Source organism: Muscardinus avellanarius (genome assembly GCF_963383645.1).
Source record: "Muscardinus avellanarius genome assembly, chromosome: 11".
Classification (NCBI taxonomy): Eukaryota; Metazoa; Chordata; class Mammalia; order Rodentia; family Gliridae; genus Muscardinus; species Muscardinus avellanarius.
In genome coordinates this window covers 16,584,247-16,611,234 of record NC_137797.1, presented here as the reverse complement: position 1 = coordinate 16,611,234, position 26,988 = coordinate 16,584,247, and the positions used below count along the sequence as shown (strand labels likewise).

Below are 26,988 nucleotides of genomic sequence, written 5' to 3'. Positions count from 1 at the left end.
TTTCAGTTAAATTAATATTACTTTAGTTATGTTCAGAAGTGTATTATTTGGCACTGTCTTGAGTTTATACGTAGATTATATACTCATTGCTCTGTGAACTTCCAAAAGCTTTTTTTATGAATAAAGAATTTAATTTTTCTGCAGCTACAGGTCTTTTCTTTATTTTTCTTGAGAATACCCTTAAAAATTAAGCAGATTAACTATAATAAATTATATTTTAACCCTGGACACAATGACACACATATATAATCCCAGTACTTGGGAGTCTGAGACAGGAAGATTGCAGGATGAAGGCCAGCACTTAGTAATTTAGTGAGACCTCATTTCAAAATAAAAAGTAAAAAGGGGCTTGTATGTAGCTCAGAGATAAAATGCCCCAGGGTTCAATCTCTAGTACCAAATCAATCAATCAATCAATCAATCAATCATATCCTAAAAGGATTTTACTGAGCTTTTTCACATACTATATATTTTTTAATAAGAGACACTATAAATCTAGACTCTAAAGAAATTGGCTTGTAAGCCTGGAGTAAACTGAGTTGTTTGGAAATCAGATGTTACAAGTCAGTCATACCAGGATATGAGGAGAAAGCATTTGAAGAAATTGTTATGCTAGTCACAAATACACAGCCGAGAGATAGATAGATAGATAGATAGATAGAGAGAGTGAGTGTGTGTGTGTGTGTGTGTGTGTGTGTGTGTGTGTGTGTGTGTGTTACTGGGGATGGAACCTAGGGGCATTCTACCTCCGAGCTATACCCCAGCCCTATTGTTTATTCTTTATTTTGAAATAGGCTCTCACCAAGTTGCACAGGACCTCACTGAGGACCTGAGGCTGGCCAAGAACCTGTGATCCTCCTGTCTCAGCCTGCGCCACCATGCCCGGCTTTGCTAAGAATTTTTCTGAGAATGAATTTAACATCTAATAATATGGCATCTAGCACTTGAGAACAAAACTACACAGAAAATTTTAAAATAAAATTTTTTGTTTTTGTGGTGCTGGGATTCAGATCCAGGGTCTTGTGCATGCTAGGCAAGTACTTTACCATACAGCTACATCTCCAGTCTCTAAAATAAAAAAACTTTAATCTAGTCAGATTTCTTTATTTTCCTTTGTAATGTTTTCTCTTTTCTTTAAATTTGCCTTTATTTGAAAAAAATTGCTTTGATAAAAATCTTGGCTTTGCTGTAAATAAGATGTATTCCTAGAGCCACAGACAGGATCACAAATATTTCTCAAAGGCTTTCCTGGGAGATTGGGGTTGCTGCTGACTTAACAGTTTGTCTGGAATGGCCCTGCATGTCCCTTTAATCAGAATTAAAGTGATTAGTATCATTTTGAGCAGTAATGACCCTAGGCTAATCCATTTAACACAGAGAAAGCTGCACCAACCTCAAGGGCTATTTTAAGCACTTACTAGAGGTATAGTATCTTAAAAAATCTGTTTCCTTGTAGTGACCCTGAAAATAATTACTGTGTGTGTATGTACACATGTATACACACATCTGTGCATGAGATAAAGCTTAAACATTTTTTAATAAAAATGGTGTTTCAAAATCAAGTCTCCCATTCCATTTTTTAAGTTATTTTAAGTTTGCTTTTTACTTCTTTGTATGCTTTGTTTTAAGGAGGAATAGAACGGCATAGGTAATTCTGGATAAACTAGTATATGGTTATGCATTATCAAGCACAGAAGATTGTGGTGGTGATTAAAGAGAAGTTCATGAAGCGCCCTGTCCCTGGCCCTGAGTTAGTTCTTAGCAAATGAGCTGCTGCCGCCGCCATGCTATTTCTATTACAGTTACTATAGGAAGCAGATTGGCTCTTAGATCTAATATTTAGTTCTAAGCCTTTTTTAGTTGTTTTTTAGCTGGGTGTGGTGGTTCAAGCTTGTCATCCCCGGATGTGGGAGGCTGAGACAGGAGGATCACAGGCTCGTGGCCAGTATGATCAACTTAGTGAGCCCTCCACAATGTAGTGAGACCCTGCTTCAAAACAAATAATAAGGCCGGGCGTGGTGGCGCACACTTTTAATCCCAGCTATCTGAGTCTGATACTGGAGGATTGTGGTTTGCAAACAGCCTCAGCTACTTAATGAAGCCCTTTGCAACTCAGTGAGACCCTGTGTCAAAATAAAGAATAAAAAATAGGGCTGGGGTTATGGCTTGAAGGTAGAATTCCCTGGGTTCCATCCCCAGTACACCCCCAAAAAAAGAATAAAAAAGAGGGTTGGGGTGCAGCTTGAGATAGAATGCCCTGGGTTCAATCTCCAGTACTGAAAAAAAAAAAGTTGTTTCTTAAAAATAATAAGATAGTTTTTGGATTTGGGCATTTTGTTTAGGAACATATTTCTATATAAAAATTTATTTTCTATTATTTTAAGCTTTTTCTGAAACCACATATGCTTGATTAAACACACATGTCAGAAACCTGTAAAGGTGCTTTAGAAGAGTGGCTAAAAAGAATAGCTGGGAGTCTTTGACTGATACATTGTTTCTGTGAGACAGGGCCCTTTTTTCTTTCTCTTTTCCCCTTTTTTTGAGAAATCAAGAGGACATGGGTAAAATGATAGTTCACAAAGACAGTGGACCTTAACTGTCATTTCCATTAACCAACATTTAAGATAGTTTTTCTATTTTGTCCTATTTCATTTCCTTTTGTCTATATTTATGATAACAAGAAGGTTGGTAATATTACCTATTTTTCTGTTAAAAGATACCTTAATTCTGTCCTATCTGTAGTATTTACCTGAAATATTTTCAGCACTCCTGTCTACTCAGTAAGCTTGTGTGTAGAAACACTTAGCCTCCAAAAGTTGCATATGAATGTTGTGTTGTTTTATTTTGGAGGAAGACAGGAATGGCTGGTATCCCTGTAAGAAAGGGCAGAATCAGATCTGATTCAATTTATTTTAGTTTCTCAGTCTAGTTTCTTTTACTCACCTGGAATACATTAGTATCAATAAACCTTTTTGTTATTTTTTTGTTTAATTCATTTTGTCTTACATATTGAATAGGGCAGTCTAGCACATGATACCTCATTAAGGTGCTAAATATAGCTAGTATCTTAACAAATGGCAGGCTTTTTCTAATTTTTAAAAATGTGGTAAGCTAGGTGTAGTGGCGCATGCTTGCAATCCCAGCATTCTGGAGGCGGAGACTGGAGGATCTTGGTTCGCAGACAGCCTTAGCTACTTAGTGAGGCCCTCTGCAACTTTGTGAAAGGCTGTTTCAAAATAAAGAATAAAAAATAGGGCTGGGGGTTGTAGCTTGGAGGTAGAATGCCCCTGGGTTCAACCCCCAGACCGGCAACAAAAAAAAAAAAATTGTGACAAATTACTTTAAAAACTTACCACCTTAAGTGTGTGTGTGTGTGTGTGTGTGTTTGTGTGTGTGTGTGTGTGTGTTGGTACTGAGGGTGGAATCCAGGGGCTTTACTACCTCCGGGCTATACTCCCGGACCTATTTTATACTTTATTTGGAAACAAGGTCTCATTAAGTTGCTGAGAGCCTCACTAAGTAGCTGAGGCTGGCATCGAACCTGGGTGATCCTCCTGTCTCAGCCTCCTGAGTGTGGGGATTACAAGCGTGCGCCACCACACCCGGCTACCAACTTAACTTTTATTATGTAGTTTGCTGATATTAATACATTTATTATGTTGTGGAACCATCATCACCGTCTGTCTCTACAACTCTTTTCATTGTGTAAAACTAAAACTCTATAGCCTTTAACAGTAACTTTTCTCCCTTCTCTCCAGTCCCTGGTAACCACCATCTAATTTTTGTCTCTGGATTTTGTTACTCTAGGAATCTCTTGAGTAAGAATTATACTGGATTTTTTCAGTTGCTAGCTATTTTTACTTAGAATAATGTTCTCAGAGTTCATCTATAGTAACATATATCTACATTTTCTTCCTTTTCCTTTTTTTTAAGGCTGGACAAGATTTCTCTGTATGTACAGACCACATTTTGTTTATCCAGTCATCTGTCAATAGATGCCTGGATTGCTTTCATATTTTAGCTGTTCTGCATAATGCTGCCATGAACATGGGTATATAAGTATTTCCTCAAGATCTTGCTTTCGATTCTTTGAGTATATACCTAGAAGAGGAATTGCTATATCATATAGTAGTTTTAAGTGTGTGTGTGTGTGTGTGTGTGTGTGTGTGTGTGTGTGTTTTGCTAGGAATTGAACCCAAGGGCATTTGACCTCCAGGCTGCATCTCTAGCCCTATTTTTTTAAATTTGGAAACAGGGTTTCATTAAGTTGTTGATAGCTTCACTAAAGTTGCAGAGGCTGACTTTAAATCTGCAATCCTATTACCTCAGCCTTCCACGTACAGGGATTATAGGCATGTGGCACCACACCTGGCTGGAATTTTATATAAATTTAAAGATGAGTTTTTTCACATTTCTGCAAAAAATGTAATTGGAATGTTGGTAGGAATTATGTTGAATTTGTAGAACATTTTGTATAACATTGACACCTTGGCAGTGTTGATTCTTCAATCATTCATAACACAGTTTTTTCCCTTTGGTATTAGGGACTGGACTCAGGGCTATTTTACCTCCCAGCTATACCCCCAGCCATTGTTTATTTTTTGTTTTGAAACAGGATCTCACTAGGTTGCTGAGAGTCTCACTATATTCCCAAGCCTATCCTTGACCTGCAATCTTCCTGTCTAATCCACCCAAGTACTGGGTTTACAGGCAAGCACCGCCACACCTGGCCAGGTTTCTTTACTTATAATATCTTTATTACGGCCAGCTGCATGACACATTTTTAATAAATTTAGGAAGATGGAATAATTTTGTTTACATTTATTAATTGAGCACTCACCATGTATTCACCACCAGTTTGAACTTTAGAACCACAAAGACTAATGCAATACAGTCTCTGTCCTCCAGGGCCCAGTGGTTAATAGAAAGACATATTTACAAGAAAATAAGTAGAGAAAGATTGGGAAGAGGAGGTTTTGTTTCATTGTTATTATTGAAGCTCTCAGCTCTTTAATTTTCTATAGAGAACAGCTATCTGGGTGAAAAGAACTTTTCTTTTTCTTTTTCTTTTTTTTTGTGGTACTGGGGACAGAACCCAGGGGCATCCTACCTCCGAGCTACACCCCCTGCCCTATTTTTTATTCTTTATTTTGAAACAGGATCTCACTGAGTTGCAGAGGACCTCACTAAGTAGCTGAGGCTGTCCGCGAACCGCGATCCTCCTGTCTCAGCCTCCTGAATGCTGGGATTACAAGTGTGTGTCACCACGCCCAGCTAAGAAATATTCTAAATTATATCTGAGCACCCAGCTAAGTTCTCAGAGGACTCCACAGTGCATGCCCTGGAGAAACATAATACTAAATGGGAAGACAAGACATAAATATGAAAAGTGAAATAATAGTTCAAGACAAGAATAAGATATCACAAGATAGTTTTTGAGTAGTTTCCCAGTGAACTTATCAAATAATAGTTGCTAATTGAAGTAAAGGACAAGTGTACTCTGGTCTAGCATGAGAAAAGTTTTCCTCACGTACACTCTGCCCGTTCCCTACCCTCTCCCACACTTGTGGTGATTCCTTTCCTGCTGTCTAGCAGCCCTTTGTAGGTGACTTTCTTGCCTGCCTGTAAACAGTGGCTCACCATTTCCAGTCTTCTTATCCCATTACCACGTCCTGCTAATCTCAACCACCCATGCCAGACCTGACAGACCAACTGCTCAGGCTGCCGAGCCCTATGGGAACGGTCCTCCTAACCTGGCACATGGGGCCATCTCCTCCACTATACGTGGAGTTAGTTGTTCTTCAAATAGCAAATGTCTGCTTCAAATCTTCTCATGGCTCCTGTCTTAAAGATTAAGGGAAACTTTTTATTTTTTTGGTCACTGGCTTTATGATCTGCAGCCTCATCTGGGAAATCCATTTCCCCTTGTCAGTTCCTCTTTCTTCCTCTATACAGCGGTCTACCAAACCTTGGTAACTGTCCTCAGCCTCACTCCCCCTACTCTCTTCCCACACCGCCCCAACTCAGTTGATAATAAGTTTTTACTTAGTGGCTGTGGATATTTGGGGTGGCTTGGCAACATGGGGGAAGGGTGGTGAGATTATTGAGAGCTGGAAGCCTTTAAACTACAAGAAATGAGGGGAAGGTACCATGCTATGTGTCAGGCAGGCTCCATATAATAAATCGGGCAGTGTGTTACCCTGTGGCAATATGCCAATAACATAGATTTCTTCTGAATGAGGAAAACTATCTCTCATTGTGTTCCAATGGACGAATCCCTAGAAGTGGATCTGAGACACTGCCCTCACCCTTGGGCACCCTTCTGTCTCTGACAACATCCCTCTTTCTGTTGTCAAGCCATACATTTGCATGACACTGATTCACTCCCCCCTCCCTGCTGGAGCCTCCATTCCACAGTCCAGATGATTGTGTATTCAAACTACTCTGCCTTCTTTCTCTTCCATAGACACAGCCAGCTTATTATTATTAGTCTTGGCACTGGCTCCGTCTACTGCCTGGAATGCCTTTACCCAGATCTTTAAGGGCTGGGTCCTTCCTGTCATTTAGAATTCAACTCAGAAGTAACCTCATTAGGCCTTCCCTGACCTTCTGATTTAGACTCATGTGTGCACATATGTGCATATGCACGCACACAGTTTTATTACTTGCTTTACTTTTTTTCATAATACTAACTGAAATAATCTTGTTCTTTTATTTTTCTCTTTGTTCATTGTTTCTTTGTCTTATTAAATTATAAGCTTAAAAATTATAAAGGTCTGTTTTGTCCACCACTATGTCCCCAGTACCTATAGCAGGTCTACATATTAGGTGCTCAATAAACATTGGTTGACTGGAGGGGTGGCTGAAGAGGTGTTGACCTTTCTGACCACTTAATAGTAATTGGAAACTCAGGCAGGCTCTTCTCAAGCCTTCAGACCCCCACCCCTACCTCTATATTTAGTGTAGCCTGTACCTACACTTCTGTTTCCTATTTGCCAGTCTCAGAAAATTAAATGGCTCTCGCCGGGCGTGGTGGCGCACGCTTGTGATCCCCGCGCTTGGGAGGCGGAGACAGGAGGATCACTCAGGTTCGAAGCCAGCCCCGCTGGCGTAAGAGACCCTGTTTCTTATATAAAAAAGTATAAAACAGGTCTGGGAGTGTAGCCCGGAGGTAGAAGGGCTTCCAGGAACCCCAGTACCACTGAAACAAACACAAATTTAAGTGGCTCGCTTACTGTTCAAAGCTAGTTGCCCACACCTTTTCGTTTTGTCTCCTGTGACCTTACTCTAGCAGTAAGCTAACTCCTCTTCTGGATCTTTAGTCTCTTTTTGGAGCTTCAGCCCTTCAAAATGTGAATATGCTGACACCTGTCCCATTGTGTGTGTGTGTGTGGGGGGGTCCAACAAAACGTGTGTCTCCTAAGAGCTATCAGCCAGTTTCTTTCCTTTCCTTCACAGCTAGGTTTTTTTTTTGTGTTTTTTTTTTCTGACATTGTTTTCTGTGCCATTACTCATTAAACATTTTGGCCATATATAGACCTAATCAGAAAAAAGTTTTTAATATACCCTCAAATGCATTTATTTACATATAAATTATTTACACATACAGCAAACTAATTATGTGAAAAAAATGAGTTATATACAAAAATAATAAAAGGGGATAATATAGAGATTAATATTTTATTTTATTTTATTTTATTTTTTGTGGTACTGGGGTTCCTGTAGCCCCAGACCTATTTTATATTTTTGTTTGGAAACAGGGTCCCTTAAGCCAGCGAGGCTGGCTTCAAAAGTACGCGATCCTCCTGTCTCTGCCTCCCAGGCAGGATTACAAGCATTCGCCACCACGCCCAGCAAGATTAATATTTTAAAGTAGACTGAAAATTAACCTGCCATGAACTTACTTTTATTTCCAAGTAATAGCAGCTTTTCAATATGTTCTGCACAATTTTTTTTTATTTAGTTTGGTGTTGGGGATTGAACCCTGGGGTATTCTACCTTGAACTATACCCCCGGGTCTGTTTTCTCTTTTAGAAACTGGGTGTCACTAAGTTGCTGAAGAGCTCACTAAGTTGCTGAGGCTGGCAACAAACCTGCTATCCTCCTGTTTCAGTTTTCCAAGAATCAAGATTATGAGCATGCACCACTACATGCACAATTGATATTTAAATGTCTTACTAATTGTGATGGCTCTGTTATTAGCTAGTTTCTCAAAGCATATTTTATATATAAGTCCAGACTCATAGTAGTCTCATAGTATCATAGTAGATAAAACTTCATATTTTAATTTTCAGGGTTTTTTTTGCAGTAATAGGGATGAAACCCAGGGACATTCTACTTCCGAGATACACCCTCAGCCCTATTTTTTTATTCTTTATTTTGAAACAGGGTCTCACTGAGTGGCAAAGGGCCTCACTAAGTAGCTGAGACTGGCCGCAAACCACGATCCTCCTGTTTTAGCCTCTCAAATGCTGGGGTTGCTCAATTTTTTTAAACTAATTTCTTTTTATATCTGGTTAGATTGTCCTTGTTTTCCCTCATGATATGGCAAACAAAAGGCTCTGCTACATTCTTGTCAAAAAGAAAGGAAAATACGCTATTATTTTAAGTAGTATCTTCAGTTGGGTTTATTTGCAGGAATTATTTAAAGCAATTTGTCTATTTCAGAGGAATTAGTTAAAACTGGATAAAATGGGGCTGAGGGTGTTATCTCAGAGGTACCATAGTTAGTGTATGTGAAGTTCTAGGTTCAATCCCCAGCACCATCTTCTCAGAGACATCCAAGACTGGGATAAAATGATACATAAATCCACTTAACTAAGCATGTATGCACTATAATATTACTAATAAAGAAAGCAAATGTTCTTTCTCCAAAAAGAGATACAAAAAACCAATAGATAAATGTTGATTAGTATTCAACATCAATAATAATCAGAAAAATGTAAATGAAAACCACAATAATATATTACCTCACAGCTGGTCGTGATGACTCATGCCTATAATCCCAGTACCTGGGAGGCTGAGACAGGAGGATAGCAGGTTTGTGGCCAGCCTCAACAATTTAGTGAGTGCCTCTGCAACTTAGTGAGACCTAGTTTCTAAAATAAAATAGGCCTGGGGCTGTAGTTCAGAAGTAGGGTACCCCCAGGTTTAATCCCCAGTGCCATACATACACGCGTGCGTACACACACACACAAACACACACACACACACAAATAAATAATCACCTCATCTTGTCTGTAATAAAAAAATTTACAAGTTTTGGTAAGGATGTGTACAAAAGAGAAACAAAAGAGAAACTGTTAGTAGTTATATAAATTACCACATTCACTATGGAAATCAGTATAGAGGTTCTTCAAAAAAATAAAGATTGCTATTTGATTCAGCAATCCCACTTCTGGGTATATATTCAAAGGAAATAAGATCACTATCTCAAAGAGATATCTTTACTCCTGTGTTGATTTTATCACTATTCGCAATAATAAAAGCATGGAAACAACATTTATCAGCAGATAAATTAATAAAGAAAATGTGGTAAACATACACATGGCTTTTTAAAATTCATCAGCAGATGAATTAATAAAATGTGGTAATCATACACGGCCTTTAAATGATAGGAAATCCTATCGTTTGTAACAACATAGATGGATATGGAGGACATTATAACAGGTTAAATCACATACAAAAGGGCAAATACTTCATGCTTAAGAAGAATCTAAAATGGTGCAACTCCTAGAACCAAATAGTACAGTAATGGCTCTCAACGGCGGGGTTGGAGTAGGGGGATATTATTAAAAGGATACCGATGCATAAGTTATTCAAGATGCATACGTTCTGGAGATCTGCTGTACAGCCTAGAGCCTATAGCTAGCAATACTGTATTGTATACTTAACATTTGCTAAGGGGGTAGATCTTATCGCAAGAAAAATTGTTTTTAAAGAGAGCAGAAGGAAAATCTTTTGGAAATGTTAAGGTTTAGACTTTTCAGCCTTGAAAAAAGACATTTAAGTCCCAAATATCAAAAAGATAAATTTAACCAGAAAGATTTGTTAGCAGCTATAGATCAGTATCATTTGGTGCTAAATGATATTTACTTCAGCAGTTGATAGAGGGCTGCTAGATTGCTTTCCCTCTCCCACAAGGCTCTAAGGCGAGCTCAACAGGCCTTACTTTTGAATCTGCATATCAGGAGGGGGCTGGGAGCTGAGCTGGAGGATGTCATGTCCCAGTGATTAATGATCTCTAGGAAGCTGAAAAGGAGAGAGTAATATACACAGTATTTCTACCCCCTGGAGTAGGAATGCAAACACCATTGTGCAAATCTGCGCATAGTCACTGACTTCCTGGTAGCTGGAGAATTTCATACACTCTTCTACCACAAATAAAACTGTCAGAGAAGTGACAGAGCTCAAAAAGCTGGCCTTCCTTACTTAAAAAGAATAGCTCAAACACAGTGAGCCAGAAAATTAATTTTGTAGTTGTTTGGGAACCCAGTTGCTTAATAAGAAATGAGAATATGGGAACTTTTCTTGAAAAGCCTAAAGCCTCCAAATGTTTATTGACTCCAGCCCTCCATTTAGTTCCTTAAATTTACTGAATTCCTGGAAACTGCTTACTTTAAATAATTTAAAGGGGAAGCATTCCTTTGTGATGAAATGACCCATCTTAAACTTTTCAGTCTGGTGTCTGTGGTAGATTTACAGAATCATACTTGATGGACTCCAGAACTTTATGTTTAGGGAAAAAATCCTAACGTTTCAGAATGGCTAGTGTAGTTTTAGAAAGTAATTCTTAGGTAGAGCCCCCCCCCCCGCCGCCCCCATGAATCTCTGGTATTTAATAACAACTTCCAAATGCTTAAATCAGAAGCAAACCATTTGAAACCATAAATAAGGAACTATAGAGGTTTGCAAAAATCTTTAAAGGAAAGTTTGCTGGGAAAGCATATTTCAGCTACCTTTGCTTATTTACAAATAACCAGAATTAGAAACTTTTTGTAGTAGTAGTGGTAGCAGCAGCAGCAGCAGTAGTAGTAGCAGCAGTAGGTTTTGAGAACAATTGGTTTTACCAGGAACCATTTATTCAGGAGACTTATTAAATTATGTTTTTCCATGATGCATATTTTTATGCCCTATACATTAGCACTCAGTATTTTTGCATTCTTCAGTTTTTAAACAGACTTAGCAGTTTTTATTTTTCCATCATAGAAAAATAAAAGAAGTACTTGTTCTTAAAGAAATAGAGCCACCTGTCAGGCATCAGGATAAAAGAGAGAAAACCTTTGGTGTTTTTATTTTTGTTCTTCATTTGATTTGTTTCTTTAGAGTGTTACTATAATTTAAATTAAAATTTAGACTACTGGGGTCTAAATTAAGGCAGCATCAGATGGAATGAGTCCTGAATTTGGTTTCCAAGTGGCTAGACTTTTAAGTTGCATTTGTGAGAGTTTATTTTTAGCCAGGATGTGGTTATTTTTAGATCTGCTTCTCTGTCACCAGGAAATGCAATGCCTGTCTTTCCATTGTTGTTTATCAGGAAGTTCTGAGGCGCAGGCATTTAAGATCCAGTTAGCGTAGAATATTATCTCTCCTTTTATTTAAAAATAGGAAATAACACTTGGAGGATATATTCTCATTGAGAAAATGTCTAATTTTGAAATTGTTAGTGTCATTTTACCCTCTTTTTCAAGTCGCTAACACCACAGGGTTTTTAGGGAATGCCAAAAATACGAGGCTTGGGTTCCCCCTAGTGGTGTACATTCAAGCCTCATGTATTTCTTAAAACAGCAGAAAAGGCCTCAGGAATAGAGTTGACAAATAGCTGTGTTGTCTTCATTTAAAGAGACCTGATGAGCTGGGCTTGGTGGTGCACGCTTGTAATCGCCACGCTTGGGAGGCTGAGACAGGAGGATCGCGCAGGTTCGAAGCCAGCCTCAGCTACTTAGTGAGGCTTTCAGCAACTTAGTGAGACCCTGTTTCCAAATAAAATATATATATTAAAAAAAAGGTCTGGGAGTATAGCCCGTAGGTAGAAAGCCTCTGGGTTCCACCCCCAGTACCACCAAAAATAAAAATAATAAAGAGACCTGATGATTAAAAACAAGAGAGAGAGAGAGAAAGCACCATTTCCCTTTTTCCTGCAGATTTCTTACAAAAACTGAGATGATTTAAAAGCTGTATTTAGTACACTAGAAGGAACAAAACTTAACCCTACAACATTTTTTTGTTTGTTTGTGCGGGTCTGGGGATGGAATCCAGAGGCATTCAACCTCCGAGCTACACCCCCTGCCCTATTTTTTATTCTTTATTTTGAAGCGGGGTGGCCTCACTTAAGTGGCTGAGGCTGCCCATGAACCGCGATCCCCTGGTCTCAGCCTCCAGAATGCTGGGATTACAAGCGTGCGCCACCACACCTGGCTCAACATTTGGTTTTTATTGCTATTGCCTCTGTGATAATCTACTTGTATGCATTGCTTCTCAAATGCTTTAGGTTTTAATCTAATAAATAATAAAACACCAGTGGATCCACAAAAGAAAGTGAAAAACTAGCATTGCCGTAATAAAATTAAGGAGGTGGCATTAAAGCTCACTAATTCCTATTTTAGTATTTCTGTAAGTGGCATAACATCATGTGATTATGTCTGTTCATTTTACTGTTCTTTCTCATTTATCATATTGTATATTTGAGACAGTTCTTTATTTTCTCCTAGTTAATGCCAAGTAATATTAATGGCTCGTTTGAAAAAGAAAAATTTTAATTGACTCCTAAAAGTCACCTCTGAACTTCTTCTTATGGTTTCATTTTAAAGGACTATTCATTCAGATTAAAATATTGCTTTTTAAAATTGCTTTTCAGCAATGCAGTCAACCTTTTAAGCAATGTTCCGGTCTCTTGTTTGGATGTTCTCATTTGTCCATTAACCCATGAAGAAACAGCCCAAGAGGCGACGACTCTAGATGAACTGCCCAGTGAAAAAACAGCCGAGAAAGAAACAGTTTTGAAAAACAGTACCATGGTGTACAATGGTATGAATATGGAGGCCATTCATGTTTTGCTCAATTTTATGGAGAGGAGAATAGACAAGGTAAGGCTGATAAAATGGCAACCGTGGGAAGATGCTTCTAAAGAGTGTAAATGTGCCGTACACACGAACACAGACCACCGAGCATGTTTAAATCTCAGCTTTGTCATGTTGCAGGATTTCACTTTGGAAAGCATTTCATTATATATATGATAAGTTACTGAAACCTAGTGAATATGTTGTGTTGGTTTAACGCTGAAAATTTGTTCATGCAACACCAAATGTATGACCAGTGCCTAAAAATTAAGGACAAATGACTGTTGTATGTAGGTACTTTGTAAGTCCTAAAAGTAAAAATTATCCCCTAAAAATTTGATAATACTTTCTATTATACCTTTAAAAGACATCTTCAAAAATTTTTCCTTCAACTTTTCTACTTAGGATCTGTCACACATTTTATCAAGTAATGATATTAGAAGGCAGCAGGGTAGCATAGGTGGGTTACCAAAATCTCTGCCTCATGTAAGTCTGAGTCAGGGGACCCTAGAAAATGAAGGGAAATCAAAGGGCACAATAGTCAGTAAATGTGATGATGACTGATAAAATGGAAACATTAGTAGGCAAATTATTTTTAAGGTGTTTTTTTAACTTTGGTAATTTAGATATATCCCCCCCCCCAAAAAAAAAAGTATTTATATGCTCAGGTTACATGAAAGAAATTAATACTATTAGAAAGTAAACTAATGTAACATGTATGGTTTTCTTTGTAGGGAAGCAGCTATAGAGAGGGTTTAACTCCAGTTCTCAGCTTATTAACAGAATGTTCCCGAGTCCATCGAAACATCAGAAAATTCCTCAAAGATCAGGTAATTGTTGAATGCTTATTACATCAGAGAAGTTATTCTTTTTACGTGTGCTTTTTAACATAAACTATAATAAATCAAATCTCTATGATGACTTTTTTCAGAAGTTTATTTTAATCTTTGACATCTTCCAGTCAAGAAATAAGTGATCTTATGTGCTTTTTGAGTCATTTATTCACTTATCCAACAAATGTTTGCTGAGATCTATGATGTGCTGTTTTCTAAGCATTGTTCAAGCGGTGATCAACAGATGCAGTCTTTACCCTTAGCGTTTACCTTATAGTGGGGGAATAAAGAGTAAATAGTACATAATATAATGGCAGGAAATATAAGTGTTCTGAAGAAAGATAAACTAGGGAAAAAGAAAGAGAACATATAAGAGGATAAAAGGGAGCCTTTCTGAGGATAAAAGAAGTACCTCTGAGAGTATCTGGAGGAAGACCACTAGACAGCAAAGTCCCTGATGTGAGAGGGTGCTTTGGTGTGCTTAAGGAAAAGTAAGGCAGCCAGTGTGACGAAAATATGCAAGGGAGAGAGTGGTAGATCAAGCAAGAGGTAACAGTGCTGGGTGACCTCGGGCCGTAAGGAATTTTGATGCTCTGTAAGTGAAAGGAGAAGACACTGCAGTGTTTTGAAAAGAGGAGTGGTGTGACCTCGTTTATATTTAAAGGTACTCTGGCAGTATTGTAAGATAGCCTGGAGTACAGTGTGCGTGGATGGATGCCAGAGGACCGGTTCAAAAGAGGACTGACGAGGGAGGCTTGGCGTGGGACGGTAGTGGAGAGAGTTCGTGGGTTGGCATAGGCTTTGCAGTTGAACCCACATAATATGCTGATAGCGTGGGATATGGACTGATAAATAAAAAGTAACCAAAGAGGACCCTTAGCCATTTAGATGTATCTTAAACTCCAAGTCTAAACCTGACAGTGACAGTAACTAAAACTGACCTGTAAATTTTTTTTTTTTTTTTTTTTTTTTTTTTTTGGTGGTACTGGGATTTCTGGAAACCCTTCTACCTCCTGGCTACACTCCCAAACCTATTTTCCTATTTTTATACTTTTTTTTATTTGGAAACAGGGTCTCTTAAGCCAGCATGGCTGCCTTCGAAGCTGCAGATTCCTCCTGTCTCTGCCTCCCAAGTGCGGGGACTTTTTTTTTTTTTTTTTTTTTTTTTGGTGGTACTGGGGTTCCAGGAAGCCCTTCTACCTCCGGGCTACACTCCCAGACCTATTTTTACATTTTTATGTGGAAATGGTCTCCTAAGCCAGTGTGTGCAGCTGGCTTTGAACCTGCGCGATCCTCCTGTCTCTGCCTCCCAAGTGCGGGGATTACAAGCGTGCGCCACCACGCCCGGCTAAAATCTCAATTTTAAGCACCTTCTTTTAGTTAGTAACTTCAGTCCAACTTACTCTCCTCCCCATGAGGACTGAAAGTCTGTCATTCTTTTCACTCCTCTGCTTACCTAGTGTCCTTCCTTTTCTCCTTACCCAGGTGAGATCAGGTAGCTCATTACTGTATGTAGTCACTCCTCCTCATACACCTTCAGCCAGCATCTCACTCTCCCTCCCGTCATACTCATCTGGCAAGCCCAACAAACTAGCCTTCTGCCTGCTCTGGGCTTTGGCTGAGCACTTGAACAGGATTAAAGAAAATAACAAACAAAAAAGAGAGAAAGAGAAAGAAAGTAACAACCATACGGACTAGTCTACTTTAAGACACCAGCCCCAGTGGCTCCCCAGCACATTCCAAGATAATTATTTTACATTTACAGTTGCTCAGACCTCTGCCATTGACTCTCCCCCTCCTCACTCTCATTTGTTGACCTTGTTTTCTATGTCCATAAATGACAAAGGGAAACCTAGCTCTTTCCACCACTGCATCTCCTGTCTGTCTGCCTCTTTACCATCAAATACTTGGTCTCCTTTGGTTTAGCAGTTGAATCACCCTGCTTCCGTCTGCGGTCAGCTTCTGTTCTGGTTCTCTCTTCTACTTACCTTATGATCGTTGGCCCTATACTTACTCTCTCTCTTGTTTTACACGTTTTTTAAATGTGCTGGATTACTTCTGTGTCGGCAGCCACAAATCTTCAATTCAAAAATCTAAAAGCCTTCTCTTCGCTGGACCTCTCAGTCTGCCTTCCCATCTCTCTGCTCATCTTTATGCTCAGACGAGTTTTGTACACACATCATCTCTGTTTTTATTCACCCCGACTCTCCTGCACCCTCTGTAATTAGGCTTCCATGCTTTCCACCCCGTGCAAGGATGTTTATCAAAGTTACCACTCAGCCAACATTGCCAAAGCGAATAGCTCTCAGATTTTTTTTTTAATTTTCTGGTAGCATTGATGTAAGCATTCTCTCCTTGAAAACCTTCTTCACCAAGTTTCTGGGACACAGTAGAGAGCCTGTAGAGCTGATGCTGCTCTTCCCAGTCCTAAGTATTTCACCCCGAGGCAGTACTGTCTGCTCTCCGTCTTCATTTCCCTGGTGATTTTATTTGGGTTTAGTGATTTTGAAAACATCTATATACTCATCACTCCCAGGTTTATCTCTAGCCCTGACCTGTCCCCAATCCCTAACTTAAATAATGAGCTGCCTCCTGAGCTCCTCCCATTGTATGTATAGCAGTTTTCTTAAGTTTAACATATCCCATTCAAATGTCATCATCTCCCATCACCCTAACCTATTTCTTCCCCTCTTGCCACATTTCAGTACATTTTTGGTCATTTATCACCATATAATTTCCTCTGATAGGCAAAACAGATTCATTTTCTCTGTCCATATTTATGGCCAAGATTTAATAAACATCCTAGTAGTATGTGTAAAGCACGCTCATAGATAGTACTAATAAAGAGAGATTAGAAAGTAGGAACTCTATCTTTAAGGAATTTATATTCTATTGAAAGAAAGGAGATAACCATAAAATCAGGAATAGTCATTTCAGCAAGATAAACTAATTAATTAGGGTTATAAAGTTATAAGTTTGATTATTTTAAGGCCTTCTATCTTGACCAGAACTTGGTAAATATTATTAAATGAAAATATTTTTTGTAATTTTGCTTTTTTACTAAAAATAATCTTGATATCCAGGTTCAAGCAAACTGTTTAGATTTTTTTAATCTAAGCTAAAAACCCTATTTGTTTAATACCTTCTGTATATGAAGGTCTTGGGCCACATACTGTGTAGCTCCAAAAAATTGTGAGACCATTCTCTGTCCTAAAGAAACACTACAGTACAGGTATGGAGTTGAAATGTAACAGGCAAAATGATAACTAAAGATATAAAGTATATTTGCCTGCCTTTATTACTGTAACAAAATACCTATGGAAGACTACTTTATAAAGAAAATTGGTTTATGTTTTTGGCGCATGGTTTTTGGAGGTCCAAGAATGAGGTGCCACATCTGGTGATGACCTTGCTGATAAAGTCCCAAGGAGATATAGGGTATCAGATGGCAAGAGACAGAATACCTGTGTGTTTGTCTCTCTGGTCTCCCTTTCTCTTTTTATAAAGCCACTACTAATCAATCGTGGGGCTCCACCCTCACAGTCTTTTCTAATCTCAATCATTTCCCAAAGGTAGGATTAAGTTTCTTCCCTTTTAGTGCTTCACAGTGAGGATTAAGTTTTAACACATGAAACCTTGGGTGATATACTTAAAACACATTCTGACCAAGTACCCTTAGCCTCCAAGGTTCACATGCTTCTTAAAATGCAAAGTACAATCATTCCATCCCAAATAGTCCCAAAGTCTTAACTCATTCCAGCATTAATTCAAAAGTATACATTCTCATCTGAGAGTCAAGAAAAACTCCTCCAGGCATGAGCCTGTAATATAAAAATAAATGATCTACTCCCAGTGAACAGTGGCAGGGAGCTACAGGGTATACATTCCCATTGCATCAGGAAGTATAGGCAAGTACGAAGGGGGCCTTGCCCCAAAGCAAGCCGGATATCAGCAGGGCAGACAGCGTCACAGAGCACCAAGTCCATCATCTTGTGTACACTCCTGCAAGGGGCAGGCTCCCACGGCCTGAGCCTTCCTCCCCTGCAGTTTTGCTGGTCTCAGCCTACCTGACTGCACGCTGATGTTGGCAGCTTTCCTGGATGGGTGTGACACATCACTGTCTTTCTGGGATCCTCACATGAGCTCCAATCTGACACATCTGACAAGTATTCCCTAGCCAGGCTCTGATCCTACAGCAGATTTGTGCTTAGCCTTCTAGGCCTTCTTTTGAAATCTTGGTTGAAGCCAGCATGATCCCAGAATTACTGCATTCTGGACAACTAGAACCAGCACCATGTAGATATGCAGTAGTCTACTACAGGCATTAGCTGTGTCTGGGCCTCTGATGGGAGGTGTGTCCCAGGAGCTTTGTGAGGTGTCCTCAAGGCCTTTTGCCAAATGTCCTGACAACTAACATTCCCGCTGGTGTGTGTGTGTGTGTGTGTGTGTGTGTGTGTTACTAAGGATTGAACCTAGGGGCATTTTACCTCCCAAGCTACACTCCCAGCCCCATTTTATTTTTATTTTGAAACAGGGTCTTACTAGGTTGCTGAGAGTTTCTCTCTGTTGTCCTTGAACCTGCTAGCCTTCTGTCTTCGCATCCTAACTACTAGGATTACAGGCATGTGCCATTATGCCCAGCCCTGCCGATATTTTTAGCAAGCAGACCCTCTGCTGAGCCCTCCTTGGCTATACCCCTTAATTCTTTTTTCTTCAATCCTTACCCTACCAGGTTGCAAATTTTTCAGATATTTCCACTCTTATTATCCCAACTCACTGTAAATCTGAGTAAAAGCAGCCAGTAATACCCATGCTGAATGCTTTGCTGTTTTGATTTTTTTTTTTTTTTGCAAAATAAACTAGTTTATCAGATCTTAATGTCAGCCTTCCACAAAGTCTTGGAGCACGTATGCAGCACAGTCACGTTCTCTACAGTTGCGTAACACTGATGGTTCTTTTTCCAGTTTCCAGTCATACGCTCAATCTGAGATTAGTTCCCTAGATTGTTCTTCTAAACTCTCACTATAATCTCTCACTATAATCTCTCATAACTCTTCCCCATAGCCTTCAGGGTGTTTTGTTTGTTTTAAGCCTCCTTCTTCAAACTCTTCTGATCTCTCTCATCACCCAATTCCAGAGCTGCATCCACATGTTCAGGTGTAGTTATGGCAGCGACCTTACTTCTGGTACTAATTTATATATTAATCTGCTTTTCATTACCATAATGAAGTACTAGAGGCAAGCTAACTTTTAAAGAAAATGGGTTTATTTATTAGCCTTGGAGATTCAAAAGCAAAGCACTGACACTGGCTCAGGTCTTGAGAGGACCACATGGCATCATGGCAGAAGCACATTCAGGAGGAAGAGATCACATCACAAAACAGAAAGTCAGTAAGTCAGGGTTTGAGCTTGCTCTTATAACAACTTTCTCTCACACGAGCTCAAGGGTACCAGAAGAGCTACCTTACTCCCTTCTAAGGGTAGCACCCCAGTGACCTAAGGACCTCCTTCTACATCAGAAATTAGTTCATTCTGAAGAGAATACACTGCACACTGTGATGATCAAGAGAGACAGAACTTAAAATACCAAGTGATTATCTCTGGGTAAATTAGTGCTAGAGTGCCCTGGGTTTGATCCCCAACACCAAAAAAAAAAAAGAAAAAGAAAAAAGAAAAGAAAAGAAAGAAAAAGAAAAAAAGAAAGAAAGAAAAAGGTAAGAGACAATTATCTTTTATAATAGTGTAAGTGAAACCATGGCTAAGACAGGTATGGTTTCACATGCCTATAATTCCAGTACTTGGGAGGCTGAGACAGGAGGATTGCTGCAGCAAGTAGTGAGACTATCATCAACGTAGAAAGACCCTGGTTCAAAATAAAAATAAAATAGGGCTGGAGGTGTACGTTGGAGGTAGAATGCTTTTGGGTTCAGTCTCTAGTAACACACATGCACACACACACACACACACACACACACACACGGTTAATTACTTAATATGCCCATTAGTGAATACCTGATTAAATACAACTCATACATACCATAAGGAATTCTGTATTTAGGAAGTTAGTAAAGAAAACAGATGGTGGGAATTGCTGACTGATAGAAATCTGGAGAGACTTACAGAAGAGATGCATATTTAGCTGGTTTGAAAGAGAAACTGAACAAAATTTGTCAAAGAAGGATTGTATTTGGGGAAAAAGATATATGTAGTTTGGGAGTGATAAGTAATAACAATAACAATAAAACTACACTTTTAAAAACTTGTTTTAAGGAACTCAAAAAGGACTAACAATTTTTCATCATAATCTTTGTTAATAGGTTCTGCCATGTGAGTACTGTAGACACATGCTACATTTATTACATGTTTTATTCTCCTAGAAATGGGAGATAAACTCAGTATGGTTGGCATAATCAATCCAATGAGAATTTACTCTGCATTTACTTTGTACTTAGTATTGTGTTTTACTCTGCCAGAGATACCGAAATATGGATTCTGTAAATACCTAAGTAGATTTTTCAATTTTCTGAGGTTTAGTTTCCATTTCTTTTTAAATTTCTCCCTCCCTCCCTCCTTCCCTCCCCTCCCCCTCTCTCTTTGGTACTGGAGATTGAATCCAGGGGCATTCTATATCCAAGATACACCTCCAGCCCTATTTTATTTTTTATTTTGAAGCAGAGTCTTGCTAAGTTGCTAAGGCTGGCCTGCGAGCCTCCTGTCCCAGTCCCCCTGAGTACTGGGATCCCAGGCATGTGCCACCATGTTCAACTTCCTGTCTTTATTTTAATTTATTTAAAAAACCCTTTGTAAAATTTTCTAATACATTTCTCTGCAAGGGTTAAAAAAAAACAGAACTTTGAGGTCAGGGAAGAAATTAACATCTAGACATAATTCAGAGTCATGAGGATATAGAAACTGTAATAAAACCATAAAATGATGAGATCTCCTATATAGTGAGTGGAAAAAATGAAGAACCATTGCCCCAGAACTCCCTTGAATATTTCAGAATTTACAAAACAAAAAGAAAAAAGAAATGTCCAAAGAGGCTGAGACAGAGCAACTAGTCATTTAGGAGAGGAGCCAGGGGAAAGAGCTACCGTAGGGTAGGTGGGTGAGTGAGGGGTGAGCAAAGGAGCAGAAACCAAGCAAGCTACCCGCCCTCTGAGGGTCAGTCTATAAAAGAGAATGAGGGCAACGTTATTACCTTTGCAGAGTAACTGTGGGCTCATAAGTAATGTATAACTCATTACAGCAACTCAGACCTAGAAAGTGCTCAGTAATTACAGACTGAGTATTATTGAAAATATTTGGAACTACAAGTGTTTGGGATTTAGAATTTTTTATCAGATTTTGGAATATCTCCATATGTACATAATGAGCTATCTTGGCAATGGAAAATGAGCTATCTTGGCAGTGGGCCCCAAGTCTAACATTAAATTCATTTATAGTGGGGTAGTTTCTTTTGGGGGGGTTAGGTTTTTTTGTGTTTTTATTTTTTAGTACTGAGTATTAAACCCAGGGGCATTGAAACTCCAAGCTACATCCCAGCCCTTTTTATTTTTTATTTTGAAACAGAGTCATGCTAAGTTTCTGAGGATCTGAGTGCCCTGCTGAGTTGCCAGGCCATCCTGTCATTCTCCTGTCTCATCCTCCCAAGTACTGGGATTACAGGCGTGTGCCACTGTGTCCGGCTATCATCATCATATCATCATTTTGTACAGTATAACCTGAAGGTGTCCTCCGCCTGTGGTACTCGGGACTGAACTCAGGAGCCCGCTACCACTGAGCTGTAGCCTCAGCCCTCAGTTTTTGATTGTTTGTTCTGGTACTGGGGATTAAACCCAGGTGCATTCTACCTCTGAGCTACACCCCTAGTCGTGTTTTGTTTTTTTTTTTTAAACTGGACCTCACTAAGTTGCAGAGGGCCTCACTAAATTGATAAGACTGGCTGTGAACCTGCAATCCTCCTGTCTCTGCTTCCCGAGTACTGGGATTACAAGCATGTGCCAACATGCCTGGCTCTTAGCCCTTTTTAAAAAAAATTTCTTTTGCGAAGTTTCCAAGGCTGGACTCAAATTTGTGATCTTCCCACCACAGTGTCCAAATAGCCGGGATTATAGGCATGTGCCACCATGTCCAGCCTGAGGGTAATTTGTAGTGTACTAACATTTGACTGCACCCTGTCACATGAAGTCCACTTTCCTGTTACATGTAGAATTTTCCCTATGTGGCATTGTGTCAGTGCTCAAATTTTGGATTTTGGCGGATTTCAGGTTTTCCAGTAGGAATTCTCAAACTTTAATAGCCATTTTGTATTATAAACTAAACATCTAGAAAGCTCAAGTACAGATTTTTTTTTTAAGTAAATATTGAAAATGCTGCTGGGCTTGAAAGAAGAAATCAGTATGACTCTGGATATTAAGAAAGAAAAGGGAGCCGGAGTGGTGGCGCACACTTGTAATCCCAATACTTGGGAGGCTGAGACAGGAGAATGACAGGATGGCCTGGTGATACAGAAAAGAAAAGTTTCCATTAAAATGCAGCCTCATTATAGGCATCAAATTATTTGAGATTTACTGTTATTGTTTATTTTTATTTTATTTGGAAGCTAACCTATATTTGTTTTTAATTTTTTTCCGTAGAAAATATGCCCATTGAACATTACAGGACTGCCCGGTTGCATGGTACCATCCCACATGCTCTGCACCCTCAGCTGATGATGTTTTTATTATGCTGTCAGGTTTTACCACCACTGAGGGATGTGACAAATAGACCTGAAGTTGGCTCCACTGTGAGAAATAAGCTGGTGCGCCTCATGACACATGTTGACCTTGGAGTCAAGCAAATTGCTGCTGAGTTCCTTTTTGTCCTTTGCAAAGAGAGAGGTAGGTTAAACTCTCATTTCCCTCTGCTTTTACCTTTTGGAGGAAATCCAAGAAGATTTTCTGTTGGTAGTAGTCATTTTCCTCCATTCTTTCCAAAGCTTACTTAGACTAAGGAGATAATAAAAATTAGCAATTTAAAAGAATTTTTATATACTTCTGAATTTATTAAGACACACAGAGACAGATACCTTACCAGACAGACACACATATTTAAAATTTGCTTTCTGTATCCTTACCCCAAACTTCTTAATCTTGAAGGGACAGGAATTACAGCCATTTTGAAACCCTACCTAATAATTCAGGTGCTACTCTTTTGATAACCAGGCTCAGACCTGGGTCATTTCTTCTATTGAATTTCTCTTGGAATTAAAATTTGGTTTCTAGCCGGGCGTGGTGGCGCATGCTTGTAATCCCCGCGCTTGGGAGGCTGAGACAGGAGGATCACACGGGTTCGAAGCCAGCCTCGGTTACTTAGTGAGGCTCTCAGCAACTTAGTGAGACCCTGTTTCCAAATAAAATATAAAAAAGGTCTGGGAGTATAGCCTGGAAGTAGAAAGCCTCTGGGTTCCACCCACAGTACCACCACACACACACACACACACACACACACACACACACACACACACAAATTTGGTTTCTTCACTAAGTTCTTCAATCAGTAGTTAGTGAATGTTATCTATATAACATACTAGGTAGATATACAGGAATGTGTAAGATATGTCTCTTACCCTTGAAGTGATAGCATAGTGAAGAGAGAAATTTTAAAATAACTACTGTGATATAACACAGACTACTCTGTCAGTATAGAGTGACTGTCTCCTGAGGTGGATCTAACAATTTAAAATATTTCCTAAAATTGTATGGATTATTTGCTTTGTAGGCAAGTCCTACAAAGGAAGAACTTTTAATTATTCAGATATTCTTATTTCTTTCTTTCTTCTTTTAGCTTATAAATTATTTTAGTATAAAATCCCATGTAGAGCTGGGCGTGATGGCGCACGCTTGTAATCCCAGCATTCAAGAGGCTGAGACTGGAGCATCGCATTTCGCGGACAGCCTCAGCTACTTAGTGAGGCCCTCCGCAACATAGTGAGACCCTGTTTCACATTAAAGAATAAAGAAAAAACCAGGACAGGGGCTATAGCTCGGAGGTCAAATGCTCCCGGGTTCCATCCCCAGACCCGCGCAAAAAAAAAAAAAAAAAAAAAAAAAATCCCATGTAAATAGATTTTTTCAATTCTTTTTTTTTTTTTTTTTTGGTGGTAGTGGGGTTCCTGGAAGCTCTTCTACCTCCAGGCTACACTCCCAGACTCATTTTATACTTTTTTATTTTTGGAAACAGGGTCTCAAGCCAGCGTGGCTGGCTTTGAACCTGTGCGATCCTCCTGTCTCCACCTCCCAAGCGCAAGGATTACAAGCATGTGCCACCACGCCTGGCTAATTCTTTTTTTCAGTACTCGAGTTTTGTGAAATAATTTGACGATGAAAAATCCCAAAATCTTAAGTCATCATTATTCTTAAACTTTATTTTTTATTTATTAATCCAACCACTTAAGTTCCTGTTAAGATGGTATACTAACAACATATTTTGATCATTATTATCATGGCGATAAGTATAGCTTTTATGAAATGAGATGTATGATGTACCTGACATCCTATGTATAACTCATTTAGTTCTCAAAAGTACCCTCTAAAGTTAATATTATTATTTCAGTTTCTTCTGTTCTTTTGAACAATTTACTTTTTTCATAACTGAAAAAATTGATTTATCACCCTGAAATTAAATGATTATTATATCTTATATAATTGTTTGTAAATATTGGCTGAATTGAATACTTTTTTAATTAAAAAAGAGCTGTTTTTAAGCTGGATGTGTGACACATGCCTATAATCCAAGTACTTGGGAGGCTGAGATGGAAGGATCATAGGCTTGAGGGCAGCCTCAGCAGCTTAGCGAGACCCTGTTTCAAAATAAAAAGGGCTGGAGGTATAGCTTAGAGGTAAAAATGTCCCTGGGTTCACAAACCCCAATATCAGAAAAAAATTTTTTTTTTTTAATTGTGTGTGCTGGGTGTGGTGGCGCACGCTTTTAATCCCCGTGCTTGGGAGGCGGAGACAGGAGGATCGCGCAGGTTCGAAGCCAGCCTCACTGGCTTAAGAGACCCTGTTTCCAAATAAAAATATATAAAAATAGGTCTGGGAGTATAGCCCGGAGGTAGAAGGGCTTCCAGGAACCCCAGTACCACCAAAATTAAAAATAAATAAATAAATAAAAATAAAAGTGTGTGTGTGGGTTGGGCGAGGTGGCGCATGCTTGTAATCCCAGTACTTGGGAGTCTGAGACACGAAGATTGCAGGTTCACAGCCAGCCTCCGCAACTTAGTGAATCCCTGTTTCAAAACGAAAATAAAATGGGGCTGGCGGTATAGCTCAGTGGTAGAATTACCCCTGTGCTCAATCCCTAATACAACAAAATAAACAAACAGAGAAAGTGTGTAATTTGTATATACATAAATCCAAACTGTACGCATGTATATTTGTTTAAAAAGGTTTGCTAAAGCTGGGCAGGATGGCTCACAATTCTAGCAACTTAGAAGGCTGAGGCAAGAGGATTGCAAGTCTAGGCCAGCCTTGGTAACTTAGGGAGACTCTGTCTCAAAAGAAAAAAATATAAAAGAGTTAAGGATGTAGTTCAGTGGTAAAGCACCCCCGGGTTAAATTCCCAGGACAACACAAATAAATAATGAAAAAATTTAACATGTTGTCAAGGCATATGCCAAAATATATAATATAATGTGATAATATTATATTACTAATGTTACCTTGAGCAGTAAGATTATTGGTGTTCTTTTTCTTTTTTAAGTCTGTATTAAAATTTTTTACAATAAAAATGCCCTGTATACTTTATTTAAAAAATAAGACAAAAATAAAATTTGTTTCTTATGACTAAATATTACAACTCTAAATATATAGCTAAATATATATTTAACTTTCTTTAGTCATTCTTACAGATGAGTTAATGAATGTCATAGCAAAACAGTGATTATACATTATCAGTGGTTTTTTATTAATTTTTCTTTCATTTGAAATGGTTGGCTTTGTTCCCTCGTGTACCCAGTATTTGTAAAGTTTCATAGTTTTAAGTTAGAGCCTAAAGCAAACCCACATTAGCAACATGATGGGGTTTTTTTTTAACTTTAAACTGTTCTATATAAAGTTGACTGATTTTTCAATTTGATTATAAGTTTATAGGTGTTTTCTTTTAGAATCAAATTTCATTAATTCAAAAAATATTTTTTAGCTATACCCTGGGATTACACAGCTAAAGATCCACAAGATCTATGCCCTCGTGTTACTCATATTCTTCTGCAAGGGTCACCGGCTCAAATGCATATAGCAGCCAAGCTAGTCATAAATTAGGTGGACTAGATGTAAGATGATGAATGAAAACGGGCAGTTTTCAACAACTCATTGTTAGGGAGACAGAGCTGGGGAGGGGGAAGGGCCTGTAGGGGACTGGAGAGAGGATATTGCTATTTAACTCTTAACTGAGGTTACTGTAGGATGAAGGCAAGTCCTTCGGCGCACACAGATGCACGGGGCCGTCCAATATGGATGCCAGTAGCCTTTGTTAGTACAGGGAGCCCGCGCACATCCTCCGAGTGGTTCCTCCCGCCCTCCTCCGGAGCGGGAGTGGGAAAGAGCCCCCAGAGAGGCGGGAATCCCCCTTTTAAGGAGGGGAGTGGTCTCCCCCGTGAGAAAACGGAACTCTCGCGGGGTACTCCTAGGGAGGCGGGTTCTTCCTGCCTCCGGGCTTCCGGCCCCTCCCCCTGCACCATACAGGACTCAGACCTATTCAAAAGAAGCTAGAACACTGGACTTTTACATACAATCTCTGTCTTTAAATGTTATCAACTAACTCAAATTTAAAACTTAAAAAAAGGACAGTCTTCCTTTAATTTAAAAGTCATCAGATTTTAGAATTGGAGTTTGGAGATTATCAAAATGAAATAAATTTTAGAGCCGGGCATGGTGGTGCACACTTATAATCCCAGCATTCGGGAGGCAAAGATCTTAGTTAGGACAGTCTCAGCTACTTAGCAAGGCTCTTCGCAACTCAGTGAGACCTATTTCAAAAATTTTAAAGACTATAAAATAGAGCTGGGTGTGTAGTTCGTAGGTACAGTGTCCCTGGGTTCTTTCCTCAGTACCGGA

The 26,988-nt window shown here is 39.1% G+C and overlaps 1 protein-coding gene across 7 annotated transcripts in view; it reads left to right on the top strand.

Moving 5' to 3' along the window:
• The window catches only part of RIC8B (RIC8 guanine nucleotide exchange factor B), a gene marked incomplete at both ends in the record, with an annotated part of 107,529 nt that overhangs the window by 45,817 nt on the left and 34,724 nt on the right, over positions 1-26,988 (top strand). For all 7 annotated transcript variants that reach the window (XM_080705305.1, XM_080705301.1, XM_080705303.1 and 4 more), the window contains 3 exons: positions 12,857-13,085; positions 13,793-13,888; positions 22,629-22,773. In XM_080705305.1, coding sequence (XP_080561431.1) covers positions 12,857-13,085; positions 13,793-13,888; positions 22,629-22,773 — 470 coding nt within the window. The remainder of the gene's footprint in view (positions 1-12,856; positions 13,086-13,792; positions 13,889-22,628; positions 22,774-26,988) is intronic.